Consider the following 13,066-nt stretch of genomic DNA (forward strand, 5'->3'; position numbering starts at 1 on the left):
TCACTCTACATATAACTGAGTTACATCATGTAAGGACAGTGATATATCACTCTACATATAACTGAGTTACATCATGTAAGGACAGTGGAATATCACTCTACATATAACTGAGTTACATCATGTAAGGACATGTGATATATCACTCTACATATAACTGAGTTACATCATGTAAGGACATGTGATATATCACTCTACATATAACTGAGTTACATCATGTAAGGACATGTGATATATCACTCTACATATAACTGAGTTACATCATGTAAGGACATGTGATGTATCACTCTACATATAACTGAGTTACATCATGTAAGGACAGTGATATATCACTCTACATATAACTGAGTTGCATCATGTAAGGACAGTGATATATCACTCTACATATAACTGAGTTACATCATGTAAGGACATGTGATATATCACTCTACATATAACTGAGTTACATCATGTAAGGACATGTGATATATCACTCTACATATAACTGAGTTACATCATGTAAGGACATGTGATGTATCACTCTACATATAACTGAGTTACATCATGTAAGGACATGTGATATATCACTCTACATATAACTGAGTTACATCATGTAAGGACATGTGATGTATCACTATACATATAACTGAGTTACATCATGTAAGGACAGTGATATATCACTCTACATATAACTGAGTTACATCATGTAAGGACAGTGATATATCACTCTACATATAACTGAGTTACATCATGTAAGGACATGTGATGTATCACTCTACATATAACTGAGTTACATCATGTAAGGACATGTGATATATCACTCTACATATAACTGAGTTACATCATGTAAGGACATGTGATGTATCACTCTACATATAACTGAGTTACATCATCATCATCACGGGCGGTGGTGGCTCAGGGGTAGAGTGACTGGATGGTAACCGTAAGGTTGCCAGTTCGAACCCGGGCTCCCCCAGAGTTACTGTCGAAGTGTCCTTGGGCAAGACACTGAACCCCTAATTGCTCCCGATGTGCTAGTTGGTGCCTTGCATGGTTTCCGCTGCCATCGGTGTATGAATGTGTGTGTGAATGGGTGAATGTAATGCACAATCTCTGTAAAGCGCTTTGGATAAAGGCGCTATATAAATGCACCATTTACCATTTACCAAGGACAGTGATGTATCACTCTACATATAACTGAGTTACATCATGTAAGGACATGTGATATATCACTCTACATATAACGGAGTTACATCATGTAAGGACAGTGATATATCACTCTACATATAACTGAGTTGCATCATGTAAGGACAGTGATATATCACTCTACATATAACTGAGTTGCATCATGTAAGGACAGTGATATATCACTCTACATATAACTGAGTTGCATCATGTAAGGACAGTGATATATCACTCTACATATAACTGAGTTGCATCATGTAAGGACAGTGATATATCACTCTACATATAACTGAGTTACATCATGTAAGGACATGTGATATATCACTCTACATATAACTGAGTTACATCATGTAAGGACATGTGATATATCACTCTACATATAACTGAGTTACATCATGTAAGGACATGTGATATATCACTCTACATATAACTGAGTTACATCATGTAAGGACAGTGATATATCACTCTACATATAACTGAGTTACATCATGTAAGGACATGTGATGTATCACTCTACATATAACTGAGTTACATCATGTAAGGACAGTGATATATCACTCTACATATAACTGAGTTACATCATGTAAGGACATGTGATATATCACTCTACATACTGTATAACTGAGTTACATCATGTAAGGACAGTGATGTATCACTCTACATATAACTGAGTTGCATCATGTAAGGACAGTGATATATCACTCTACATATAACTGAGTTACATCATGTAAGGACATGTGATATATCACTCTACATATAACTGAGTTACATCATGTAAGGACATGTGATATATCACTCTACATATAACTGAGTTACATCATGTAAGGACATGTGATGTATCACTCTACATATAACTGAGTTACATCATGTAAGGACATGTGATATATCACTCTACATATAACTGAGTTACATCATGTAAGGACAGTGATATATCACTCTACATATAACTGAGTTGCATCATGTAAGGACAGTGATATATCACTCTACATATAACTGAGTTACATCATGTAAGGACAGTGATATATCACTCTACATATAACTGAGTTACATCATGTAAGGACAGTGGAATATCACTCTACATATAACTGAGTTACATCATGTAAGGACATGTGATATATCACTCTACATATAACTGAGTTACATCATGTAAGGACATGTGATATATCACTCTACATATAACTGAGTTACATCATGTAAGGACATGTGATATATCACTCTACATACTGTATAACTGAGTTACATCATGTAAGGACAGTGATGTATCACTCTACATATAACTGAGTTGCATCATGTAAGGACAGTGATATATCACTCTACATATAACTGAGTTACATCATGTAAGGACATGTGATATATCACTCTACATACTGTATAACTGAGTTACATCATGTAAGGACATGTGATGTATCACTCTACATATAACTGAGTTACATCATGTAAGGACATGTGATGTATCACTCTACATATAACTAAGTTACATCATGTAAGGACATGTGATATATCACTCTACATACTGTATAACTGAGTTACATCATGTAAGGACAGTGATATATCACTCTACATATAACTGAGTTACATCATGTAAGGACAGTGATATATAACTCTACATCACTATAACTGAGTTACATCATGTAAGGACATGTGATATATCACTCTACATATAACTGAGTTACATCATGTAAGGACAGTGGAATATCACTCTACATCTAACTGAGTTACATCATGTAAGGACAGTGATATATAACTCTACATCACTATAACTGAGTTACATCATGTAAGGACATGTGATATATCACTCTACATATAACTGAGTTACATCATGTAAGGACAGTGGAATATCACTCTACATATAACTGAGTTACATCATGTAAGGACAGTGATATATCACTCTATATATAACTGAGTTACATTATGTAAGGACAGTGATATATCACTCTACATATAACTGAGTTACATCATGTAAGGACAGTGATATATAACTCTACATCACTATAACTGAGTTACATCATGTAAGGACAGTGATGTATCACTCTACATCTAACTGAGTTACATCATGTAAGGACAGTGATATATAACTCTACATCACTATAACTGAGTTACATCATGTAAGGACAGTGATATATCACTCTACATATAACTGAGTTACATCATGTAAGGACATGTGATATATCACTCTACATATAACTGAGTTACATCATGTAAGGACATGTGATATATCACTCTACATATAACTGAGTTACATCATGTAAGGACATGTGATATATCACTCTACATATAACTGAGTTACATCATGTAAGGACAGTGATATATCACTCTACATATAACTGAGTTACATCATGTAAGGACATGTGATGTATCACTCTACATATAACTGAGTTACATCATGTAAGGACAGTGATATATCACTCTACATATAACTGAGTTACATCATGTAAGGACATGTGATGTATCACTCTACATATAACTGAGTTACATCATCATCATCACGGGCGGTGGTGGCTCAGGGGTAGAGTGACTGGATGGTAACCGTAAGGTTGCCAGTTCGAACCCGGGCTCCCCCAGAGTTACTGTCGAAGTGTCCTTGGGCAAGACACTGAACCCCTAATTGCTCCCGATGTGCTAGTTGGTGCCTTGCATGGTTTCCGCTGCCATCGGTGTATGAATGTGTGTGTGAATGGGTGAATGTAATGCACAATCTCTGTAAAGCGCTTTGGATAAAGGCGCTATATAAATGCACCATTTACCATTTACCAAGGACAGTGATGTATCACTCTACATATAACTGAGTTACATCATGTAAGGACATGTGATATATCACTCTACATATAACGGAGTTACATCATGTAAGGACAGTGATATATCACTCTACATATAACTGAGTTGCATCATGTAAGGACAGTGATATATCACTCTACATATAACTGAGTTGCATCATGTAAGGACAGTGATATATCACTCTACATATAACTGAGTTGCATCATGTAAGGACAGTGATATATCACTCTACATATAACTGAGTTGCATCATGTAAGGACAGTGATATATCACTCTACATATAACTGAGTTACATCATGTAAGGACATGTGATATATCACTCTACATATAACTGAGTTACATCATGTAAGGACATGTGATATATCACTCTACATATAACTGAGTTACATCATGTAAGGACATGTGATATATCACTCTACATATAACTGAGTTACATCATGTAAGGACAGTGATATATCACTCTACATATAACTGAGTTACATCATGTAAGGACATGTGATGTATCACTCTACATATAACTGAGTTACATCATGTAAGGACAGTGATATATCACTCTACATATAACTGAGTTACATCATGTAAGGACATGTGATATATCACTCTACATACTGTATAACTGAGTTACATCATGTAAGGACAGTGATGTATCACTCTACATATAACTGAGTTGCATCATGTAAGGACAGTGATATATCACTCTACATATAACTGAGTTACATCATGTAAGGACATGTGATATATCACTCTACATATAACTGAGTTACATCATGTAAGGACATGTGATATATCACTCTACATATAACTGAGTTACATCATGTAAGGACATGTGATGTATCACTCTACATATAACTGAGTTACATCATGTAAGGACATGTGATATATCACTCTACATATAACTGAGTTACATCATGTAAGGACAGTGATATATCACTCTACATATAACTGAGTTGCATCATGTAAGGACAGTGATATATCACTCTACATATAACTGAGTTACATCATGTAAGGACAGTGATATATCACTCTACATATAACTGAGTTACATCATGTAAGGACAGTGGAATATCACTCTACATATAACTGAGTTACATCATGTAAGGACATGTGATATATCACTCTACATATAACTGAGTTACATCATGTAAGGACATGTGATATATCACTCTACATATAACTGAGTTACATCATGTAAGGACATGTGATATATCACTCTACATACTGTATAACTGAGTTACATCATGTAAGGACAGTGATGTATCACTCTACATATAACTGAGTTGCATCATGTAAGGACAGTGATATATCACTCTACATATAACTGAGTTACATCATGTAAGGACATGTGATATATCACTCTACATACTGTATAACTGAGTTACATCATGTAAGGACATGTGATGTATCACTCTACATATAACTGAGTTACATCATGTAAGGACATGTGATGTATCACTCTACATATAACTAAGTTACATCATGTAAGGACATGTGATATATCACTCTACATACTGTATAACTGAGTTACATCATGTAAGGACAGTGATATATCACTCTACATATAACTGAGTTACATCATGTAAGGACAGTGATATATAACTCTACATCACTATAACTGAGTTACATCATGTAAGGACATGTGATATATCACTCTACATATAACTGAGTTACATCATGTAAGGACAGTGGAATATCACTCTACATCTAACTGAGTTACATCATGTAAGGACAGTGATATATAACTCTACATCACTATAACTGAGTTACATCATGTAAGGACATGTGATATATCACTCTACATATAACTGAGTTACATCATGTAAGGACAGTGGAATATCACTCTACATATAACTGAGTTACATCATGTAAGGACAGTGATATATCACTCTATATATAACTGAGTTACATTATGTAAGGACAGTGATATATCACTCTACATATAACTGAGTTACATCATGTAAGGACAGTGATATATAACTCTACATCACTATAACTGAGTTACATCATGTAAGGACAGTGATGTATCACTCTACATCTAACTGAGTTACATCATGTAAGGACAGTGATATATAACTCTACATCACTATAACTGAGTTACATCATGTAAGGACAGTGATATATCACTCTACATATAACTGAGTTACATCATGTAAGGACATGTGATATATCACTCTACATATAACTGAGTTACATCATGTAAGGACATGTGATATATCACTCTACATATAACTGAGTTACATCATGTAAGGACATGTGATATATCACTCTACATATAACTGAGTTACATCATGTAAGGACAGTGATATATCACTCTACATATAACTGAGTTACATCATGTAAGGACATGTGATGTATCACTCTACATATAACTGAGTTACATCATGTAAGGACAGTGATATATCACTCTACATATAACTGAGTTACATCATGTAAGGACATGTGATATATCACTCTACATACTGTATAACTGAGTTACATCATGTAAGGACAGTGATGTATCACTCTACATATAACTGAGTTGCATCATGTAAGGACAGTGATATATCACTCTACATATAACTGAGTTACATCATGTAAGGACATGTGATATATCACTCTACATATAACTGAGTTACATCATGTAAGGACATGTGATGTATCACTCTACATATAACTGAGTTACATCATGTAAGGACATGTGATATATCACTCTACATATAACTGAGTTACATCATGTAAGGACAGTGATATATCACTCTACATATAACTGAGTTGCATCATGTAAGGACAGTGATATATCACTCTACATATAACTGAGTTACATCATGTAAGGACAGTGATATATCACTCTACATATAACTGAGTTACATCATGTAAGGACAGTGGAATATCACTCTACATATAACTGAGTTACATCATGTAAGGACATGTGATATATCACTCTACATATAACTGAGTTACATCATGTAAGGACATGTGATATATCACTCTACATATAACTGAGTTACATCATGTAAGGACATGTGATATATCACTCTACATACTGTATAACTGAGTTACATCATGTAAGGACAGTGATGTATCACTCTACATATAACTGAGTTGCATCATGTAAGGACAGTGATATATCACTCTACATATAACTGAGTTACATCATGTAAGGACATGTGATATATCACTCTACATACTGTATAACTGAGTTACATCATGTAAGGACATGTGATGTATCACTCTACATATAACTGAGTTACATCATGTAAGGACATGTGATGTATCACTCTACATATAACTAAGTTACATCATGTAAGGACATGTGATATATCACTCTACATACTGTATAACTGAGTTACATCATGTAAGGACAGTGATATATCACTCTACATATAACTGAGTTACATCATGTAAGGACAGTGATATATAACTCTACATCACTATAACTGAGTTACATCATGTAAGGACATGTGATATATCACTCTACATATAACTGAGTTACATCATGTAAGGACAGTGGAATATCACTCTACATCTAACTGAGTTACATCATGTAAGGACAGTGATATATAACTCTACATCACTATAACTGAGTTACATCATGTAAGGACATGTGATATATCACTCTACATATAACTGAGTTACATCATGTAAGGACAGTGGAATATCACTCTACATATAACTGAGTTACATCATGTAAGGACAGTGATATATCACTCTATATATAACTGAGTTACATTATGTAAGGACAGTGATATATCACTCTACATATAACTGAGTTACATCATGTAAGGACAGTGATATATAACTCTACATCACTATAACTGAGTTACATCATGTAAGGACAGTGATGTATCACTCTACATCTAACTGAGTTACATCATGTAAGGACAGTGATATATAACTCTACATCACTATAACTGAGTTACATCATGTAAGGACATGTGATATATCACTCTACATATAACTGAGTTACGCCAGGGCTCCACTGGGCGCGTTGCGTCACGCGTGCGTCACGCGTGCGTCACGCGTGCGTCACGCGTGCGTGCGTCAAAAAACGAACCGGTTCAATTTTATGGTGACGGAGACGCGACGCAACGCGGGCAGTGGAGCCACCCTCCATTGATTAAAAGGGCACATTCCCGACACTGACGGAGACGCGCCGCAGACGCGCCGCAGACGCGCCCAGTGGAGCCCTGGCGTTACATCATGTAAGGACAGTGGAATATCACTCTACATATAACTGAGTTACATCATGTAAGGACAGTGATATATCACTCTATATATAACTGAGTTACATCATGTAAGGACAGTGATATATCACTCTACATATAACTGAGTTACATCATGTAAGGACAGTGATATATAACTCTACATCACTATAACTGAGTTACATCATGTAAGGACAGTGATGTATCACTCTACATCTAACTGAGTTACATCATGTAAGGACAGTGATATATAACTCTACATCACTATAACTGAGTTACATCATGTAAGGACATGTGATATATCACTCTATATATAACTGAGTTACATTATGTAAGGACAGTGATATATCACTCTACATATAACTGAGTTACATTATGTAAGGACAGTGATATATCACTCTACATATAACTGAGTTACATCATGTAAGGACAGTGATATATAACTCTACATCACTATAACTGAGTTACATTATGTAAGGACAGTGATGTATCACTCTACATATAACTGAGTTACATCATGTAAGGACAGTGATATATCACTCTACATATAACTGAGTTACATCATGTAAGGACAGTGATATATCACTCTACATATAACTGAGTTACATCATGTAAGGACAGTGATGTATCACTCTACATATAATTGAGTTACATCATGTAAGGACATCAGAAGAGAGCACCGAAGTATGACGTAATTTACACATCGTACCTGTGGTCACGTTTTGTGTGTGTGTGTGTGTGTGTGTGTTTGTGTGTGTGTGTGTGTGTGTGTGTGTGTAACATAACTCAACCGGTTCAACCCTGGTGGAAAAGGGGCCTCAGAGTAATGGGGGTTGTTGAAAACAAAACGAGAACCATACTCGCTCCTATAGTGTCATAGTAAATCAGTGTCATGCATATTCTGGAGAAAACCTGACACTCTTTATGATCTTTATGATCAAAATAAGAACATTATAATGCTATGTAAAAAAATAAAAATGCTAATTCTAAAATTTGCCACGGCCAACCCCTCGTATATGACCACACTGATGATCCCTGGGCCGGGCGGACGCCCCCTCTCATGCCCTGAGCCTCCTGTCTCTCCAAACTCTCCACAGAAACAATCATAGAAAGAACAATTAATAATGGATTAATCCTGAATTCGTCTGAAGCTGTGAAATTGCTTTCTAAAGCAATTTAACTTTTCCTACGTTTATATATAGAAGTTAATTTATTTTCCCTGCATGGTTTACTGTGTTGTAATCTTTGTGAAGTGTGACATTTCTACTGACAACGTTTTGTATTTTTACCGACCAGCAAATTTCATCGCTCAGTGATAACCAGTGTTGGGGAGTATTAAGCTACATGTAGCTGAGCTACGTAGCTGAGCTACATTTTGCTGTAGCTTGTGGTATTTTAGCTACATTAATATTTGTGTACCTCGTCAAGTAGCTCAGCTACCTTTTGGGTCATTTTTTGTAGCTTAGCTACTCAAGTTACAAGCTACAATTTGGGCAATAACATGAAAGAAATATATTAATTTTGACCATTGGTTGCTGTGTTAATTCTTGTACTAGAACCCCCTTTGAAAAATCAAGGACTGTTCCTTTTTCTGATTGCTTTGAGGGCATATCAGCACTTGACAGCTGCCTCTAATTGGCCTCTGATTGGCCCTGGTATCACAGGGTGGGAGGGGTCTCCCAGGGGGGAGCAGGGGTCTCCTAGAGGGGAGGAGGGGTCTCCCAGAGGGGAGCAGGGGGAGGAGGGGTCTCCCAGAGGGGAGCAGGGTGGGTGGGTCTCCCAGAGGGGAGCAGGGTGAGGAGGGGTCTCCCAGAGGGGAGCAGGGTGGGGGGGTCTCCCAGAGGGGAGGAGGGGTCTCCCGCATGTACATTCTCAATTTAACGCTGAAAAATAAAAAGTAGCTGAGCTACTTTGAGCTACTTTTTCCATGTAGCTGTAGCTTTACAAGCTACATCTCTCCAGGGGTAGCTATGTAGCTTGATCAAGCTACTGCCATGGTGAGCTACTTGTAGCTTTACAAGCTACGCTTTCAAAGTAACTTGCCCAACACTGGTGATAACAAAAGTGAACTCGAGTGTTACCTCTAGAATAAATAACTCATACAAAAGTAGGCCTACACATTAAAACGAACCCCTTATTTATTCAGGGACTATATGTCACTGCTGCAATTGCACCCTTCAGTGCAACACTAAGATGATAGTATGATAGTAAAAAACTAAATAGGCTATACTTACTTCTACTTCTATGAGCTGGGACTAATATACCATTAGCAAAGCTGGGGATATACTGTTTATCTACAATGTAGAATCTACATTGTAGATAAACAGAAATCATGTCGATTCTACATAATAATTCACATATTTTTTTAACGATAACAGTAACCTCAATATTTACTATACAGTGTAGTGACTGTGTACATAATTTTTGTTTTGATTGTATTGCTGTATTGTTGTATTGTTGTCTCCACCAGGCCGAAGGCATGTGGGGAGAGTATGTTTTGCACTCCGTCCGTCCGTCCGTCCGTCCGTCCGTCCGTGAACAGCTAATCTCGGCCACCGTTAACCCGGTCGATGCCATATTTTGCACACACACTCCCTGGATGCCAACCATGAACCTCTGCCCCAAACTTTCCAGAACGGCCTGTTATAGCGCCACCAGGAGGCCGCTTTGTGCAAAACAAGTTTTTCGATGCCATATTTTGCACACACACTCCCTGGATGCCAACCATGAACCTCTGCCCCAAACTTTCCAGAACGGCCTGTTATAGCGCCACCAGGAGGCCGCTTTGTGCAAAACAAGTTTTTGCACAGTACACCTACAGATTTTGTCCAAACATCACGCAAATTGGTACACAGTCTCTCTAGAGCCATTCAACGAAACGGGTCTTTCAGATTTATCAGACTCCATCCTGATTGGTTAAGATTGGCTTCCAAAGTTCACAGGAGTGCTCAGTTTCAAACAAAATGCTGCAAATCATGAACACATCGCGTGATTTCCGTGAAATTGTGCACCCACATTCCCACTAGGCCGAGGACGAAATGCCACATGAACAATTTCAACTCAGCCTCAAGGTGGCGCTATAACTGGCCGAAAAGTGTTTTTACCTCTAACTGCACGGATCTGTGGATAACCTGGTGGAGACCTGTGCCCGGAAGGGCACTTTTTCTAGTTCTTTCTGCTTTGGCAATGTAAACGTATGTTTTCTCATGCCAATAAAGCCCTTTGAATTGAATTGACTGTGTAGAGTCTACACAGTAAAAATATTCATGATATACAGTAGATATCCACGGATGGATCCAAATGGAACTGTGACCATGACGCATGCATATCGTCCCAGGATGTAGAATACAAAACTAACTATGGAATACACCTGAGCTCTAAAACCGAACGTGTCCACCTGTGTTGTTTTTCAGCCATCCTCTCAGAGGAACTCTGAAGGTCAGGAGACAGGAGAAGACAGATGGACGGAGGGGGAGGAGCAGAGGTGGAGAGACGAAGAGGAAAGAATAACAGGAATGTGTTTTGTATCTTCAAGGACAGAAATGAGTGTTGTTGGACTAAATGGAGGATGGTGTGTACACGTCCCAGCATTGTTTCTAACTGTATGTTTGACAAATAAAAATTGATGCCCGATTGTTTTTGATGGACTTTGGCTCTGACTCTAATCTGTGTTGCTGAGCTTGCTTTCTTCAAAAAAGACACATATTACCTTGTTTGGTTCAAGTGGTAATGTTTAACCCCTGCATGTCTTAGGGTAAACCATACATCCAGCTAGCTATATAGGCTAACAATAACAGAACACTATAGGTTAACAGTAGTGTGTGCGCTAAAAAACGCTAACCCAGCTAGCGGGCAAGTCTGTCACTTTACTTACTTACTTAATCCTCTTCGTTCCCGGTGGAATATAAGGCTGCGACTATCTGCTTCCATCTGGTCCTATCCTGTGCAGCATGTTGTGCCTCGCCCCATGTCACATTTTCCATCTTCAGTTCTGAGGTCACAGTTCTCCGCCAGGTTGTTTTTGTTGTTTCCTCTTTCCAGGTGGGGTCCATATCTTCAATCTGAGCCGGCGGACTCAGTGCCGTCGCTACCTATACACGCAATACGCACTGCGAGTAGGGCAACACGCCGAGTGGGGCAACAAAATGTGCCAAAAAGTGCCAAGCTGTCGCGAAATATCGAGCGGCCGTGTGTGCGTCCTCACAAACAGCGAAAATAGCCGATCTGGACAAGGAATAGCAGCGCTCTCGTCGGGAGGGGGGGGGGAGCACAAAATCCTATGAGTAGGGCAACCAAAGCTACGTCCCTGGGTGGACTTGTATGACTGAGAGGTCATTACTCATTATGGCCTATTTTTTGAGATTTTTAAGTTGATTATCTTTGCCCATGAAGTAGGGCTGTGAATCTTTGGGTGTCCCACGATTCGATTCGATTCCGATTGTTGGGGTCACGATTCGATTCAAAATCAATTCAACTCAATTATCAATGAAATTCTAAAGCATTTTTTTCCAGATTCAAAATTATTGTCTATTCAAAATGATTCTCGATTCAATACTACAATACAATACAGCTCTAGTACTGACTACAGTAACTTGAAAATGACTGAAGATGACGGATCACTTTCCGGGACGTCTTGATGTGTAACTTTTTTCTTTGTAACGTATTTTTTACCGGTCTATTTGGGTATACAGGTCAGTCAAATTGGTGTCTGAAGAAGTGAGTGCTAAGGGGTGGAGTCTGAGGAGGTGAGTGCTATGGGGTGGAGTTTGAGGAGGTGAGTGCTATGGGGTGGAGTTTGAAGAGGTGAGTGCTAAGGGGTGGAGTTTGAGGAGGTGAGTGCTAAGGGGTGGAGTTTGAGGAGGTGAGTGCTAAGGGGTGGAGTTTGAGGAGGTGAGTGCTAAGGGGTGGAGTTTGAGGAGGTGAGTGCTAAGGGGTGGAGTTTGAGGAGGTGA

At 38.0% G+C, this 13,066-nt stretch overlaps 1 protein-coding gene across 4 annotated transcripts in view; it reads left to right on the top strand.

Annotated features, from left to right (window-relative positions):
• The window catches only part of trdn (triadin), a 35,393-nt gene extending 23,632 nt beyond the window's left edge, over positions 1-11,761 (top strand). For all 4 annotated transcript variants that reach the window (XM_083790245.1, XM_083790247.1, XM_083790246.1 and 1 more), the window contains one exon: positions 11,528-11,761. In XM_083790245.1, coding sequence (XP_083646371.1) covers positions 11,528-11,550 — 23 coding nt within the window. In that variant the 3' untranslated portion in view covers positions 11,551-11,761. The remainder of the gene's footprint in view (positions 1-11,527) is intronic.
• The last annotated feature ends 1,305 nt before the right edge of the window (positions 11,762-13,066 follow it).

Source organism: Protomyctophum parallelum, assembly GCF_964188405.1.
Source record: "Protomyctophum parallelum genome assembly, chromosome: 19".
Lineage (NCBI taxonomy): Eukaryota > Metazoa > Chordata > Actinopteri > Myctophiformes > Myctophidae > Protomyctophum > Protomyctophum parallelum.